A 17,940-nucleotide genomic window follows, 5' to 3' on the forward strand; every position below is an offset into this window, starting at 1 on the left:
GGTGGTGGGAGGAAACAACAACACACCTGCCTGGGTCTGATTAAATTTTGAGCATGAAATGAAGTTGCTAACAAGGAATATAATATTGTCACTTAACATGCATCTCTGTGTGTGCATATTGTGTGGGAGGTTCAGTACATAAATAGATTCATCTCGCTGCGTTGAGCTGAATGTAGCTAGGTGACAAATTTCAGAAATAACCTTGCATCTAGGATTTGTCTTCTCTTATGACAGGGCTTATCAAACACTCTACTTTAAGGCTGCAATTCTTTGGTCCCTGGGAGGCTGTCTGATGGCCTGCAGCAGTGGTGGGGCACCTCTGGCCCAGGGGCCAACCTTGCTGTGCTAGGGATCTAATTTGACCCACAAGGCCCTTTCTCCCAAACCTTGCCCATCTCTCAATCAGCTAACATCACTGTAATGGGCAGGTGAGATTAGCTGATGGGCATGGGGTGGGCTTCCACATCGGTTGCACCCACCTGTTCGCAACAGGGAATTTGGGTGTGCACAATCGAAGCAGCATGGTTTAATCACCTGCTTATCAACAGGTTAACTCCAGCTCAGATCTCTGGAGAGAGCAGGATTAAACTCTCTGCTCATAACCTGATGAGCAGAGACTTCAATCCTCATTCAGTCATTAGGTGATTGAGTGGTACGTGGTCCTGCACATCTGTCAAAGGTGGTTGGGGATATAGCCCACCCGGTCAAGAAGATTCCCCACCCCTGGGCTATAGGCTACATTGGATTTGGTGTTTTTTTCAGACAGAATGCTCCAACCTCAGCAAGGCTGGTAATGGCAGTGGCGTAGCGTGGGTTGTCAGCACCCGGGGCAAGGCAAGTAATTTGCGCCCCCTAACCCATGGATTTGCGCCCCCTTACCCTAACCCCCAGATGTTGCGCCCGGTGTGGCCGGCCCCCCCTGCACCCCCACGCTACGCCACTGGGTAATGGGCCACTCCTTCTCCACTGCTGCAGAAGCTTTTGTGATGTTGCGGTCCATCTGATCTTGGCTCTCCAGTGTCCATAGAAGGATTGAATCTGAAGGGTCAGGTATCTTTGCTGTCCACCATCCCATCTCCAAAGCTAGGATAATTTTAGATGTGCATAGGAAACTGCCTATGGACATCTAGCTCAGTGTTATTTAAACTGAATGGCAGCAGAATCTCCAGGATTTCAGGCGGGAAATCTTTCCCAGCCCTACATGGGATGTTGGGGATGATGGCCTCTGAGCTATTCCATTCTTCCATTCTAGATCAGCTCAGGAGCTGGAGTGGCTCTCTCCCTTGTATTTCTTTTTTCTCTTTGTGCTCAATGGAAGGGAAATGCTTTTTTTATTAAAAAAGCAAAAAACAAAACAAGAAACAGGCATGCTCTTCCACACTCATTTCCACACCTTCTCCTTACGACCACAACCTTAGGGAACTTTGTATGTCAACCTGTCCGCCCAAAGAGTCTCTGTGTATCTCCTGAGAGAACGACTTGGATTTTCAGAGATGAAAACTAGGGTGTTTTCATATAATACTTTTTTAAAAAACATCAACACACGTGCATCCATAATCTGACTACTGAGCTGTAACCTTCCCCAGCTTCTTAGGCAGATCAACTGCTACCTCTGATCTTTTCCCCCCTTCTGGATATGCTGGAGATTCAAGTGGAACCTTATGCACACAAAGTGTGTGCTCTGTTGCTGCGCTTGGACTTCCCTAGAGTGGTCCTGCCTCGCTCTGCCTGCTGTGCTTATGTACTCTGCAAAAGCCAGTCTTCCACAGATTTAAAAACACCAAGGCTCTTCGTTCTTGATATAGTAAGGAAAGAATAATTATCCCAAAATAAATGACCAGCATCTCAAATATAACCTGGTAGTTGCCGGTCTGCTGGTCACAGCAAGGTACCTTAGTGTTGGGGCCTCAAGTTTGAGAGGGGCCATAGATCAGTCTACTTTTCTTATAAAGGTAAAGGTACCCCTGCCCTACGGGCCAGTCTTGACAGACTCTAGGGTTGTGCGCCCATCTCACTCAAGAGGCCAAGGGCCAGCGCTGTCCGAAGACACTTCCGGGTCACGTGGCCAGCGTGACATCGCTGCTCTGGCGAGCCAGAGCCGCACACAGAAACGCCGTTTACCTTCCCGCTAGTAAGCGGTCCCTATTTATCTACTTGCACCCGGGAGTGCTTTCGAACTACTAGGTTGGCAGGCGCTGGGACCGAGCGATGGGAGCGCACCCCGCTGCGGGGATTTGTACCGCCGACCTTTTGATCGGCAAGTCCTAGGCACTGAGGCTTTTACCCACAGCGCCACCCGCGTCCCACTTTTCTTATAGAAGGTCCCCAAATCCTTCCTCAGCAGGTCAAGATGGGGCAAGGAAAGATAACCTGCCTGGAACCCTGGAGAGCTGCTGCCATACAGTGTGGACATTACTGAGCAAGATAGCCCAATGGTCTGACTTAGTAGACAGCAGCCTCCTATGTTTGCAACAGGGGATAAAGACACTGTCTAGAAACTCTAGAGAAGCACCTTTATACCAGTTGGGGCATTTGTGGCCCTCCAGTTGTTGTTACGACTCCACCTCCCATCACCCCTGACCAATGCCTATGTAGTCTGGGTCTGATGGAAGCTGGAGTCAAACAACATCTAGAGGGCCACAGGATTCCCAATCCTTGGGAAATAGAATAAGAGTGCCAGCAAACTCACACTGACCATTTCACCAGGGCATCCCTACAAGACCAATGTTTGGATAAGTGAGGAATGGTGATTTACAGGAACTGTTGGTCTCTTCCAAAGAGGATCAGTTGGAACACATGCAGGGCCATGAGGTAAGGTGAGGTGTCCACCCCAGGCAGCAGGATACCCAGGGGCAGCAGATCCTGATGTCAGTCCTTTATTCCCCTGTTGTTCCCAATGCAGATCTTCATTCATCCCTTCTTTCCTGGCAGCAGTGGCGTAGCGTGGGTTGACAGCACCCGGGGCAAGGCAAATAATTTGCGCCCCCTAACCCGTGGATTTGCGCCCCCTAACCCGTGGATTTGCGCCCCCTAACCCTAACCCCCAGATGTTGCACCCGGTGCGGCCGGCCCCCCCTGCACCCCCGCGCTACGCCACTGCCTGGCAGGGAGGGGATGTGCTGTTTTGGGGTCTGCCTCAGGTGGCAAAATGTGTTGGACCAGCCCTGAACACATGCAAAAACCCTGCAGTGTCCATAGAGGATGGGCCTTAATGTGGGTTCTGACCAGGCTTCTTAATGTCTTACTGTCACCACATAATCTGAATGGTGGTTTGTGTCCTAAAGCCCACCTATCTGTGTTCATAAGTGCCTACCTGCCATTGCACATTGTTGACAGGGATGACTGGTGCCCATATGGTCTGGTAAAGCAGAAGGCAAGGAGCGCAACAGTGGATGGAGTCAGAGCCAATGGCAAGCCGAGCCAACTGATCTTGGTTTTGGCACCATCCTCTTCCCTTCTGAGTTCTACAACCCCAACACCAAGGAGGAAGCTGCCAACAGTACTGGTTGTAAGCAGAGAGGTAGGCAGGTGGTGAGACTGGCCGAGTGCAGAGGTTGGTGGGGAAGTGCCCCATTTTTTTTAAACCCCCCCCCCCCCGTTTTATTAAATTTGCTTAGTAACATGACATTATTATATATATTCTATAAAACAAAGAATACAGAACAAAATCCATTCATACTACAAAGCCTAACTACGTAAGATTAATACATATGGTTTCTGAAAAAAAGGCTTACATAACAAAATGGGCAGTGCCCCATTTGAATTAATGAACCAGTCCACACTGGTTGTGGGCATACAGGGTATAGGAGTCAGATGAGCAAGAGATGAGCAAGGGACCTTTCAATAATAATAATAATAATAATAATAATTATTATTATTATTATTATTATTATTATTATTTATTATTTATACCCCGCCCATCTGGCTGAGTTTCCCCAGCCACTCTGGGCGGCTCCCAATCAAATGTTAAAAACAGCACAGCATTAAATATTATAAACTTCCCTAAACAGGGCTGCCTTCAGATGTCTTTTAAAGATAGGATAGCTGCTTATTTCCTTCACATCTGAAGGGAGGGTGTTCCACAGGGTGGGCGCCACTACTGAGAAGGCCCTCTGTCGGGTTCCCTGTAACCTCACTTCTCGCAATGAAGGAAATGCCAGAAGGTCCTCAGCACTGGATCTTAGTGTCTGGGCTGAACGATGAGGTTGGAGACGCTCCTTCAGGTATACAGAACCGAGGCCGTTTAGGGCACTTGTCCTTATTTATCTTCTCCTGAAGAGGATAAGCTGCCAAGGAAATGCAGGGTTCTACAGGAAACAGTTCGGAAACCAGAGGCCTGTATAAACTAGAGAAAACAAAGCCCTCTGGTGTGTAAGCCCACCACGTCACATGCTCCCAACAGCTTGAATAAACAAGGAGGCATATAAGGGTTCCCTCCACAAAATCCTTTTGTCTTTTTGCACTTCGGAGGGAATCTTATCTGTTTCTGCCTCTAAAGGCTTTCCAGCAGGAATGTTGAATAACCTTTTTGTTCCCCACCCCAGGGGCCGCATTCCTTCTGCCCAACCTTCTGGGGGCCATATCACAATGGCAGGTGGGGCCAGGGGCAAATGCGGGCACTGCAACAAATGCAAACATTCTTTTCGTTCAGTAAGGTCCGAAGCTCACTACTGCCCCTTTCTAGTTTCCACCAAGGCAAGCAAAAGTCATGGCACACACATCCCATCCAGCCCAAAATGCTCAAGGAGCATGTGAAGCAAGGCCAGTGGAGGGCATGGCCTGGGGACAAGGGGTGTGGCCTAGAGTTTATAAGGCCAGCTAGAATGTGGCCTATCTCTGGTTTTTGATGTCTCTCAAAAGGGCAGCAACTTTGTGGTGTTCAGCTGGCCAAAAGGGAGGACCATTGTTAGTGGTGAAGAAGAAAGGAAATCTAGCATGGCTAAGTGCTTTGATTCTGCATATAATGTAATTTATGGCCTCTTCTTCTTCTTCTTCTTCTTCTTCTTCTTCTTCTTCTTCTTCTTCTTCTTGTATATTATTGGCCCAGCTCCCTGCTTCCCACATTGGGTGCTTGCTTGTAGTTGTGCTTAGCCCATTGTGTGCCAGCAGGTTTTTTTCCCCCCAGGTGAAATTTATGGGAACTGAATTCCGGCATCTCTCATGTGGGCAACATTGAACAAGCATGAGTTCCCGCGCCTCTTTTTCTAGAAAAATAGCACTGTGTGCCAGATCCCTGGATTTTGTACAACCTGTGGGCTCTCTGTATACCATAGGTTCTCCTTAACCCTTGCTCTGTTGGGTTTTCCACATCACATCTAACCTGCTGTCAATTCTGCTCACCACCCATTGGTCCCACTGCAAGACTCTTTGCAGGACTATGGGTCAAGGCAAACTTCCCTACAGTCCTTGTAGAAATGACCATACTGCTGGTTAAATATGTTGTAGAAACAAACTGTTTCTTTAAGTGGGATAGTTTATGTGACCAAGCCTGGTGACAGGCAGGGGCATTCTGATGTGGGGGTCACCCTGGGTGCTATTCCAAGCGTGTGTGTGACAAAATGCCGCCCCCCATCAGCGGCACCCCCCGTGACAACATGTGACATGCCCCCGGGATGTGCACCACGCCTCCTGGAACGAGTGCCGCTCCAGGTATTGGAGCAGGTTGCTTCGCCTCTGGTGACAGTGGGTCAGCATGATCAGGCATCTGTAGATGTTCTTCACCCCGGAAGTGGTCTGTCTGACAAGAACCCCATTGCATCTGCTGCAGTGAGGAGATAGATACATTGAGGATGGGGCGCCATAGACGGTGTCATGCCTACGAAGCCACCTGAAATCTGGAACCAACAGTGTATGGGATCCTATAGGTCTGATTCCAGCTCATCCCAGCCCATAAGCATACCTTCCCTCTGCATCTTGGTTGGAGAACCACATTGCTAAATTCACAGAAAAGCAGATTTCAAAGGACTTGTCTCAGAAAGTGCAGATTAGCTAAGTGTACCTTCAAATGTGAGCTGAATTCAAACGTCTCCCTCATCCCTAACTAGAAGATGCCATGTAAAATTTCCCATGATGCCCCTAATGAAGTAGCAATCTGGAGAATTGTGGGGATTTCTTAAATGGTGGCTCAAAGACCCAGCCACCTAATACAAGAGACAGAGAGTAGGAATCTTTGCTGATGAGCCCTGATAGTTGCCTACAGTTGTCAGGTGATTGTGTGGATGGTTGTTTTGTCATTTCAACACAACTGATTCCTTTTGATAAAAACTGTATTTAGTGAACCTGTGAGCAATTGCTGCCATGGTTTTATTTTGGAAATGCGAAGTACACCCCCAAGTTTTTCTGTATAGATGAGGCCTAGAACCTTGTTCTTTCTTTCTTTTTTAAGGGTTCTTAAGAATGGTGGATTTGACTGCGGGAGGCAGTGGAAGACAGAAGTGCCTGGCGTGCTCTGGTCCATGGGGTCACGAAGAGTCGGACACGACTAAACAACTAAGCAACAACAACAAGAATGGTGGAAACTATTGCAGTTGCTTGGGTGTAAGTTGCCAGGAATATCCACGAAACAGCCTACTGAGCCAAGTGTTTGCTTTAGGCAAAAGTTCAGAATCAGTTTTTTTAATTTTGTTTTCTTTACAATTTTATTTACAAAATGTATTAAAACTCTTTGTACAATGCCTCATTCAAATGAGGCTTAGGAATTTATGCCCACACATGCAGTTTTACACTTTTGACAGCCATGAGTTTCGCTTGGCAGGGTTTTTTCTTCTTCTTCTGTTCACTGAAGTGCAATTTTAACAACCGAATAAAGAAATAACCTAAAAAAGATTTGTTGTTGTTTTTAAAAACAAAAGGGAAAAAATAAAAATAAAAAATTCTCAACTGGCTACTGCTGAACTTCCAGAGCTTGAAGTTAGTAGCAGGATTTTTTTTAAGCAATTGACATTTTTTAATTATTTAAACATGCATGTTTTTAAAAATAACAACCCTTTTACCAAACCCTTCACTAGTGTGAAGTCTCCACTCTGAAAAATTATTTTCATTTGACAAACATACATTTCTTTTTATACAGCATCTAAGAAAATGTCTATTTTTTCCCCCTTTTTTAAAACTTAAATACAACATTTTGCACAGCTTTGCATTTCCTTTTGCTGGAACATTATAGCATTCAGAAATTGAGAATCACAGTTTCATGAAAAAGTACAGCTTCTTTTTGCTTAATACCTCTGTAAAAACATGAGCAGCAGCTTATTCTATGGGAGAATTTTCTCTGATGATTTTTTTTTTATGTTACATTTGTGAAAACGTATCCCCCCCCAAGTCCTATAGTATATCCCTTGATTTAATGAACTATCAAATATATCATCAGTGACCTTTATATGCCTTGTTCTAATGAGCTATCAAATATATTCAGTGACCTCTTTCAAACATTTTTTCCTTTTTTGATTTTAAAGAAAAAATATATTATTCATAATATTTCTTAAAATTTTGTTTAATATCCAGTATGTTATCAGTGAAATGAAACCCTTGCTGAACTACCAGTTGCACATATTGTCATAATTAGAGGTAATTAGTATGTAGATGACTCCTTTAACTTGTATTTTGTCTATCTGGTAAATGACAATGGGTTTTTTTTGTTTTTTTGTTTAAAGATGCAGCTTATGAACATATGATGCTGCTTCATAATGAGTCAGACCATTGGTCCACCTTGGTAAGGATGTCTACTCTAAGGAGCAAAAACCTCCCCAAGGTTCCAGACTCAGAGGTCTTCCTGCACCCTGTTACCTGAGGTCTTTTACATTTAGAGATTCCAGGAACTGGACCTGGTATCTTCTCTAACTCCAGCCACACGCTCTGCCCCTGAGCTCTTCCAATGTTGTCGACTTCTGCTAGACTCTATGGTGGAGCACATCCTACATCTGAAAAAGCTGTAAGGCAATAAATGCAGTCCGTATCTTAAGCTGTATATACTGGAATGCGTTATATCTGTTAGGAAAACTGAAGATGAACCCTAAGTATCTTTCAGAAAGGAAAGGAAAAAAGTAGCCATGAAATTATGATTGGCAGCAGCTGAGAATATAATAACTACCAGCAATAGTAATGCTAGAGCATTTTGTTACGAGTCGGACCAGCTGGTCTCTTTTGAGGTACCATCCTGTGTTATGTTTTTAATTTTAGTTTTTTACAAAGCGAGGCTGATCCACGAAGCATCGTCTGAGCACAGTGCTAGTTTTTTTTTTTCTTTTAAAAAAAATTATTATCATCATTATCATCATTATTATTATCCTAACTATTACAAAAGGAAAAGAAAAGGTGGAGATTCTGAAACTGCGATATGGGGGACAACTGTATTCTTCAGTCCTCTCACTTATAATCATTTGATATTAAATGCTGAATGGAGAAGGGACAACGGTGCCAGCAATAAACATCCAAAAGATATATCGCACAGAAACGTGAAATGTGGCAGGAAATGGAATGGAATGAATTCTTCTCAAAACTAGTGATGCTATTTATTTTTTGTTTTCATAAGAAAAATAAGAATGCACTTGCAGATGATAGAGGACATGGGTGCATTTCTAGCCTGTCCTCTTGTGTTTTCCTTCTTGAAAACTTTCCTTTGTAAGATACACCAGGTCCTTCCTTGACAAATTGATGCATGAGCCTCCATGATGTTTTATTTCGATTGGTTGACACACCTCCTCCCCCCCTCCATATATTTTCATCATTTTTTGTTTTGTTTGTATGTTACATTCACTTGTTGGAGCAGATATATGCATTTTCTCAAAATGTGAGGCAGGATCTAGAGCGGAAATGGCAAAATAGGATCCTTACCATCACAAAGGAAGGAACAAAGCAACACATTGTGACAGGAAATCACAGTTAGGTTAACAGGCTGCCCTAAGAATATAAGCAGTGGTATTCTGAGGCATAATATTAAGAACAGCTTAATATTTTGATAAAAGGGGGCACTTGAAAACCTTTTGTCTCTTTTCAAAAGAATTAACGTCCATATATACTGTGCAGTGGTATCAAAGAATGGCTTCTGTTGAACTTTTGTTAAAATTATTTTTACAAGAATACTTTTCTCTCTTTCTCTTTCCGTGTATGAGAATATCATCTTCTTATCAATCTGTGTTCTTCTTGTAGTAGTTGTTGTTGTTTTGTTTTGTTTTCAAGCAAAGCAAGACTATTTTTTTGATGGTTTGCATTGTTTTTGAGTCTTAAGAATTTCCTGTAAGGCACTGAAGGAAAAAATAAAATTCCTATGAAGAGTTCATTGCACCATCGTCAATAATGTGTCAGACCCGACATCTGGGAGGGAGTAAAATTGGCTCAGGTGGTCAGGATCACTGAAGTTGCTGGGATCTTGGTAGCTCCTTCCTTTGCATGCCATCATAAGTGCGGGATCTGCAATGAGAATGCAACTATCTCAGCTGTGTCCCATGAGAGGGAGGTTATCATGAAGGCATAGGTGAAAACCAGGGATGAGGGAAGAAATTATCTGAACATTAGCTACTCAAGCATTATACTGAAAAATACATAGCACCACAAAATCCAACTAAACAGAGGACTTGTTCACACATTACACTGAACACAGGTGCAAGCTGTCTCTACACATGAACAAGTGTTTGAGTGAAAGAATATACACTTGCTAATGTGTACAGCTCAACTCTTGAACACACAGGGACACAGACTGTACACTTGCTGAATGCTACATGTGAATAACTGTAAAGGTAGTCAAGTTACCACAGGCTTAACTTGAGTCAACAGTGTGATGCAGCAGCCAAAAAAACCCTAATGCTATTCTAGGCACACAGAAGTACAGTGTCCAGATGAAGGGAAGTAATAGTACCATTCTATTGTGCCTTGGTCAGACCACACCTGGAATACTGTGTCCAATTCTGGGCACCACAATTTAAGAAGGATGTTGACAAGCAGGAATGTGTGCAGAGGAGGGCAGCCAAGATGATCAAAGGTCTGGAAACTAAGCCTTACTAGGAGCGCTTGAAGGAGCTGAGTATGTTTAGCCTGGAAAAGAGGAGACTGAGAGGAGAGATGATAGCCATCTTCAAATATCTAAAAGGCTGTTTGTTACATGGGAGATGGAGCAAGCTTGTTGTCTCCTGTTCTGGAGCCTTGGTCCCGAACCAATGGCTTTAATCAACAAATAGGGAAATTCCAACTCATTATCAGGAAGAACTTTGACAGTAAGAACTGCTCGATAGTGGAACAGACCCCCCTGGGGTGGACTCTCCTTCCTTGGAGGTTTTTATGCAAAGGTTGGATAGCCATCTGTTGTGCATGATCGAGTTGAAATTCCTGCATTGCACAGGGTTGGACTACATGATCCTCAGGATCCCTTCCAACTGTACAATTCTATTATTCTAAGTGTGCATACAGGTACACAAATAATGAACTCATGGAATGTAGCATGTGAATCCCATATATGTAGCTGTCTTCAAGGTTTGCAGGTGAGTTTGCAAAGGCGATTTAAGGAACATAGGAAGCTGCCTGACTCTGAATCAGGCCATATATTAGTATTGCCTATACTAATAGGCAATAGCTCTCCAGGGTTTCAAACAAGGGCCTCTCCCAGTTCTATCTGAAGATGCCAGAGATTGACCCTGGGACTTTCTGCATTCAAAGCAGATGTCCTACTACTGAGCATAACTCCTCATAGCCTACCACTCTCACTCAGTGATACCAATTCAGCAGAGTGCTGTTGCGTTGCTTGCACTTGCTAGACAACAAAGATCCAGTCAATGTCTAAATCAGGGTTTCCCAAACTTGGCTTGCCAGCTGTTTTGCGACTACAAATCCATCATCCCTAGTTAGCAGGACCAGCAATCAGGGATTATGGGAATTGTAGTCCAAAACAGCTGGAGACCCAATGTTGGGAAACCATGCATATAGCTGTTAAAGCTTCTTTGGTGCAGTAAAGCTTATTTAAAAGTAAAGGTAAAGTGACCCCTGACCATTAGGTCAAGTCGTGGCCGACTCTGGGGTTGTGGCACTCATCTCGCTTTATTGGCCGAGGGAGCCAGCGTACAGCTTTCGGGTCATGTGGTCAGCATGACTAAGCCGCTTCTGGCGAACCAGGGCAGCGCACAGAAACACCGTTTACCTTCCCGCTGGAGTGGTACCTATTTATCTACTTGCACTTTGATGTGCTTTTGAACTGCTAGGTTGGCAGGAGCAAGAACCGAGCAATGGGAGCTCACCCCGTCACAGGGATTCGAACCTTCTGATCGGCGAGTCCTAGGCTCTGTGGTTTAACCCACAGCACCACCCGCGTTACTGATATGCTAATTAACCTTTCTTTGAAATTATCTAGGCTGTATCTACTTATTTGGAGTAATAACCTCAGCTCCAAGTAGAATTGCCCTACTGAATTAAGAATTAATGTTATGACCTTTGCCTTCCAGGACGGCTGTTGTGAGAAATTACTTTTGGAACAGCTACAGAGGATGTTGTCATTATATTACCTTGTATATAAATATCTCTGTGTGGGGGTGGGGTGGGGGTGGGGGGTGGGACTGAGTTTAGCCATGGAGGAATTTATGTTACATCAAGTGAGCCTGTTTGCTTTCTGCTATCAGACAAGGAAAATTATGTCACCTTGCATTCTTCCTTTGCTTGCACTGGCAGAAAATAGAGAGACGAATTTGTAGCTGAATTCTGAATGCCATTTTATCTATGCTATGACTTATAGCTAGAGAAATGATCATTGCTAATGCTATAGCACATTACTGTGACCTTTCAAATGCAGTAGAGATAGGAGTTAGGGCTTATCCACTTCTTGCCCCACTCATTCCAGGCAACGGTCCACAAATGGTTTTCTGCAGATTGTCCATTGCTCTAATTCAGCTTTTGAAAGTGTGTTTTTACAGGGAGCAAAGCTCTGGAGCCAAAAAGAAAGAAAGAAACAAGGGTGCTCGAACACAGAGCTTTAAAGTGTTGGACTGTGCCAGGAAAGCATGAAGGAAGGGTTAGTGTGGGTAAGCTCTTAATCATCGTTAGAAAGCAATAAATGGGAATTCTGCCCTTGTCTTCACCAGGAGATTCCCCTATTCCTACTCCCATGTACATACACACCTGTCATTCACCCTTGCTGCTTATACAAATCACATAATTGTAGAAAGTCAGTGTGTTATCCCCCCACCCCCACCCCACCCCCACAGCTTTGGCAGCAGGGGAGACACCTCAAGAATGTACTTACCTGAAGTCACCACAGTTCCCTTTAATAAATGAAAGGGGAAAAGATCATAAGAAAGTCAGGAAAGAATAATCAATGATGTCCATCTCTATGTGTAAGGCTGGAGGGCATGATGATATCCTGGCAAGACCTGTGATGCCCAGTGCCAAAGTTTTCAGGGCTGACCTTCCAGTGAGGATAAATGATGCGGCTGCTTCAGGAGACAAATTTAAGGGCCCCTCTTAAGGGCAAACAAATTCAATTTATTGTTTATTATGATTTTTTAATGACATGTGATCTTGTTTTATATTTGTGTGTGTTTCATATTTGTGTGTGTGTGAGAGAGAGAGAGTTGTAAAATTAATTTTTGGTGCACTAAGGTGATTGTTGGAGGCTGCAATGTTAATGCATCCATTCATGGCAGCTAATAAATTTGGGATATTTTTTCATTGAGTATGCGCTGGTGTGTGTGCTGTTTTTATTTAGATGATCTCTCTCAAGTGGTGGCAAGTCTTGGGCGAGCCCTAGAAGCTGCCATTCAAAGTGTCCTGGCATCATAGTGAAAATCCAGGATGGCAAATGGTTTAAGAATTAATCCAATAATTGTTTGGGAATTAAAGGTGGGGAAGCTGCCTTCTACTGAGTCGGAATGTTGACCAATCTCACTGGGTATGACTCTCAGTGGCCTCTCAGGATTTCAGACATGGTTCTCTCCCAGCCAGAGGGCCCGAGACAAACCTAGGACTTCCTGCATGTGAATCAGGTGCTCTGCCAATCAACTGCTACTGCCTTTCCCATGGCATTGGTAGAACACATGTTGGAAAGGCATCAACTGTGTTGTGTCCCATTTCTGATGTGCATAATCCTGAGATGTTACTCCACGTTGGGGAACACAACACCAACAACACATCACCACAGGGAACACCAAAAACATAAACCAGTTGATTTGCTTACTGGACCTTTAGCCGTACCACTAGATCTTAACACTTTCTGTTCCATACACGTTGTAGCCTTCTCTGTACGTAGCATAATTCTGGGTATTGGGTGCAGGAGCAGGCTTAAAGTTTTGTGTGTTCTTTGTGAGTTTCATTCGTTTGGACTCGGCCCGTGACTTGTAACAGAACTCTATCAAGGCCACCGTCATGGCAAGGCCGAGACCTCCGACAAGAATATAGAAAACCCCAGCAACATTGCTCAGGCTCAGAGCGCTTGTCTTGTCCTAAGAAAAACGAACCAGTTGGTTAGTTTTGCAGCGGGAAGGAAAGAGACAGAAGGACAACATCTTTCTAGAGGTGTCTAGCTTTGAAGGCCTAAATGTATATTTAGACAACTCACTCTCTCACTATTTTGCAGCTTAGAACTCTTTGTACCCAAATCTTTACATCAATTTCAGAGGTAACCAGCTGAACCAAAACACTCTTGCCAGATTCATCTCACAAATAATGTCCCATGACATGAAAAGGCTTAAGGCAGGAACACCCAGGAAATAATGTTTTATCTCCCCCTACTTGATACTAACTATCCAGTATATGGTAACAATATGGATAGTTCCCTAAACCAGTGGTATTCACTTTGTAGCTGACTACACACAGCTTCATGGTGAATATCACTGTGCTAACCTGAACCTTTCTATTGATCTTTGAAACATTTCCCCCCTCTGGAGCGGGGCAGAACATAGCACGGTGAATTCAGAAAAAAACTGCTTTTTCATTTTAAAAAAATTAAAGGAAGGCCTTTAATTCTGTTGATATTGGAGAATGTAGAGGAAAAGAATCACTTTTTTTTTGCTGTTTTAACATCTGGTAGCAACAGTTGCTATGTTTGATGAAGCTGGTCAGTTACTTTCAGGCTGAGCTAAATAACCCTACGCTCTCACTTGAGTTTCTGGGGTTGAACAAACAAACAAAACTCCCAGCTTAAAATATTAATCAATCTATACTGTCTAAGGTGTACCATCAAGGCAATGGGGGAAGCCTTTTGTTTGAAAAAATAATATTAATGATTTCTCTGTCTGTTTTGAGACACCATCATAACCATTTTGCTGCTGAATTGGATTACCTGCTACATGGTTTCTCAATTGTTTGTATACTTATGGTTTGAGCTGTGACACAAAGAAAATCAGAAGGCTTGTCAACATGAGAAGGCTGTGCAGGTGTGCATTGGAATATGAATTCAAACAGATTGAGTCAAACTGGTTAAAGTCTCCGTGTGGACAGACTGCTTTTGGGCTTGCGAGACTGGGTTCCCCTCCCAGCCAAGACTCACATTGCAACCGGTGACTAAGCTATCAAGCACTGTTAACGTTGCAGGACTAAATGAGCCTCCACGGTTATGAGAATTGCAAAATGTAACTCAGCAAGCAGAAAGTGGCAACAAGCCATTCTAATTAACAAAAAAGCAGTCCACACACAGGGGCTTGCTCCAGTCTGACAGCTAATTTCATCTAAAACCAACACAGCTCTCTCATGTAGGCAAGGCCTGAGTAATTGATGTCAATCTGGATTCCAGACCAATTTACGGCAGAAATTTGAAACTGACTCTTTAAAAAGTTGCAGGTTAAGCCTCAGCTTACCAAAAATCTTTAAGCAGTTGCAAAATAATGTCTTTCGAATTTGGACCCCCCCCCCCCAAATGTCCCAAAACCAAACAATGAAAACCACATCCCAAAATAGATCAGTTCCTTCCAGCCAGGGGAAAACAAACACATTTTAGAAGACTGGGCTTGTCTGTCTTAATAAATTTCGAATCCTTTCTGATTTTTTGGTTTTAGGTTTGAGTTACAAAGAGGCTGATCCTGCAATGGTGCATTCAAACATCCATCGGCCCAAAGTTCACCTTAACAAGAAGCCATCTCCAAGCCCTGCTGGAATCAATACTCATGAATTGACTTCAGCAGGACCAGGAAATGGAGCCCTCTAAAAAAACTTCTAGTAATTCTTATTATGGTCATTATCACAGTAATTTTTCAAAGGCACAAACGAAAGGCAGGTGTTCAATTCTCATCTGTTTGCAATGGGAACTGGACATCAGGCTGTCGTTTGGTGCCTTAGAAATGCATCCAAATCAGTATTTAATACTGGTTGGGTATTTCAATTCTTTTTTCCTTTTGAAATTGTTCCATTATATATACATCTCCATGTTTCATCACAGCAGGTAAGCATAATGTTTTCTCCCAAATCAAGAAGGAAAAGCGTTTATGGATGGAAACCCCCTGGGTCACTTCTACATCTGGAGTATCCATTTCAAACTTATGGAAGTTCCACTGGAGAAGTCCCCATTGGGATGGTCCACACCCACCGCCCCAGCAACATAATTTGTGTGTGAAGCTTGTGACAAGCTGAAAGCCATACCATAAAAGGGAAATCAAAGTACGCAGTGGCAAAAGTTTCTGGTATGGAATGTAAGTAATACAGTAGCAAAATGGTTTGATGAATAATCATAAAAAAAAAATTGAATGGCTAAGATTTATGGAATGAACCAGCAATAAAATAGTGCGCTATTATATATATATTTAAAAAATAAACCCCTCCAGACTTTCTTTCTTTCTTTTTTTAAAAAAAAAAGGATATGTCATGCTCATTAATGTGAAGTCCTCTGAAAAATATCCATCCTTAACACTCATGCATTTGTTGTTCAAAAACCATCATTGTGCATGGAAAGGAGTTACGGAATTTCATAATAAAATCGATGAGCTTTGAAAATTTATGGAAAATAAAGGCAAACTGGAGGCTAAAAAAATCATACATGGACTCAAACGGAACTTCTGTAGGTATATATTAAAGTAGAGATACCAGTTTGAGATTTTGTTTTTTTTTGACGGAGGGGTCAACCTGAGTATATATATAAAAAAATGTACTTACAACTAGCGCCTTTGATACTGCAAAAGAAAAAGGCTGTCATTTTTACTGAGTTTTTTTTATAAAAAATGGAGTTCTCTTAAAAATAAAAAATAAATAAAAATCCCTGCCCTTTTTTTTCTTTTTTGAAGGGGATGGGGTGTGTTTTCCTCAATGCTTTAGAATGTAAATAGTTAACTTTGGAGAATAACTTTGGTATAAAATAAAACAGCGGGTCAAAAATATATATATATAAATATATATGTGATTGCTAATCAGTACAAAAAGACCTTCAGCGACTGACCTTACTTCCCGAGTCCTTGGCGCCACATTCACCCTTATCGTACCACCATTTGTTTTTCAGCTTGTCTAAGATGCCTTGTTCACTGAGTTTCAATACTGCAAGGTTTACAGGAGTTCTTCACGTGGGAAATAACATAAATAACATTATATTATGTTATTTTATGTTATTCAAGCTTTAAACTACTTTAAAACTATACAAAGCGATAAAGCAGGGTTCCTGGCCACAAATGTCAAAAGAAATTATCTCGTACTGCAGGCAAACTGGAATCGTAAACCCCTTAAAAGTTAAAATTCTAGAGCATCGCTAGATCACCAGGTCCTGCCCATATCGCTTTGAGTAATCGGCACACACTGTTAAATAAACTCCATGGAAACAAAGTGGTTCAATTCTCCCCAGTTTTTTCCACCCCTATTTTTCTTTCTTTTTCTTTTTCTTTTTTTCCGGTGAGGACCTTTAGTCAGCTTGCAGTAGCTTTGCAATAGATTTAAGGTGGAGGAGAAAGATTGCACTCAAAGGTTGCTTATTGAACTAACAGAAAGAATGCCTCTTTGTTTCAGCCAGTGCAGATGAATGTTTTTCTGCTCATCCACTCCCATTCCACTTCACCTATGCATCCAGCTGATGAATAAGATTGGGTTATCCAGTATATTTGCAGAGAATTTCTAGCAATACAGTTGTGATACACAGGTAATCCCTTTGTACAGTGGTGTGTCAAAAGAGATCACAATGCAGTTTTCTGCACTGTTGCATGTAGAAATTATCTACAGTCACTTTTATCTCTGATCTGGTGCCACAGGAAAGCTCTATAGATATATAAAATGGCTTTCCTTCTTACGACTAGCATAAATAGGACCTCATGTGGGCATGGTGAGATCACACCTGGAGCACTATGTCCAGTTCTGGGTGCCACAATTTAAGGAGGATATTGACAAGCTGGAACTTGTGCAGAGAAAGGCGATCAAGATGATTAGGGGTGTGGGAATTAAGCCTTATGAGGAATGGTTGAAGGAGCTGCATATGTGTAGCCTGGAAAAGAGGAGACTGAGAAGGCATAGCTGTCAACTTTTCCCTTTTCTTGTGAGGACTCTTATTTGGAATAAGGGACTTTCCCTTAAAAAAACGGGAAAAGTTGACAGCTATGCTGAGAGGATATATGATAGCCATCTTCAAGTATCTACTGGCCACATGATACGTGCACTTTGAAATAACTTCAGCTTGTTTCCCTTGTCTTATATTCAAAAGAAGGAAAGAAGAAAAAGAAAAAAAGGAGAGAAATTCATACAAGCTAGAAAGTCCCAAGCTATTTATGAGATGTTGACCCAATACATATCTTACTAAGGAAGTGTGAGTTTCCCTAAATTCTGGACACAAACCCCTCTCTGGCAAGGTCTGTAAAAAGGGAGCCATGATGTGGGACAGCTGAATGATGAGACAGTTTCTTGTTGCAGTTATGGGAACAGTGTGGGACCACACGTTCGACAAATAATGGATGGATTGGATTACACATGCTCTGTAGTCTTATGATCAACCACAACAAAAGCAGGATATAAATCCTAGAGTTGCTTCCAACTAAGTTCTACTCAGAGTAGACCCCCTGTAATTAATGA

General features: G+C 42.7%; 1 protein-coding gene and 1 long non-coding RNA gene across 2 annotated transcripts in view; one reads left to right on the forward strand and one right to left on the reverse strand.

Moving 5' to 3' along the window:
* Positions 1-1,000: 1,000 nt before the first annotated feature.
* On the forward strand, positions 1,001-8,520 carry LOC310669005. Its single transcript, XR_014506961.1, has 2 exons — positions 1,001-1,045; positions 6,386-8,520. It is a non-coding gene; the product is annotated as an uncharacterized lncRNA (long non-coding RNA).
* Positions 7,097-17,940, reverse strand: part of GRIA3 (glutamate ionotropic receptor AMPA type subunit 3) — a 214,972-nt gene continuing 204,128 nt past the window's right edge. Inside the window, exons 15-16 of the mRNA XM_083422311.1 lie at positions 13,148-13,412; positions 7,097-9,405 (exon numbers count right to left, since the gene is read on the reverse strand). Coding sequence (XP_083278437.1) covers positions 13,167-13,412 — 246 coding nt within the window. The 3' untranslated portion in view covers positions 7,097-9,405; positions 13,148-13,166. The remainder of the gene's footprint in view (positions 9,406-13,147; positions 13,413-17,940) is intronic.

The sequence above is a fragment of the Podarcis tiliguerta genome (genome assembly GCF_965153285.1).
Source record: "Podarcis tiliguerta genome assembly, chromosome: Z".
NCBI classification, from domain to species: Eukaryota; Metazoa; Chordata; class Lepidosauria; order Squamata; family Lacertidae; genus Podarcis; species Podarcis tiliguerta.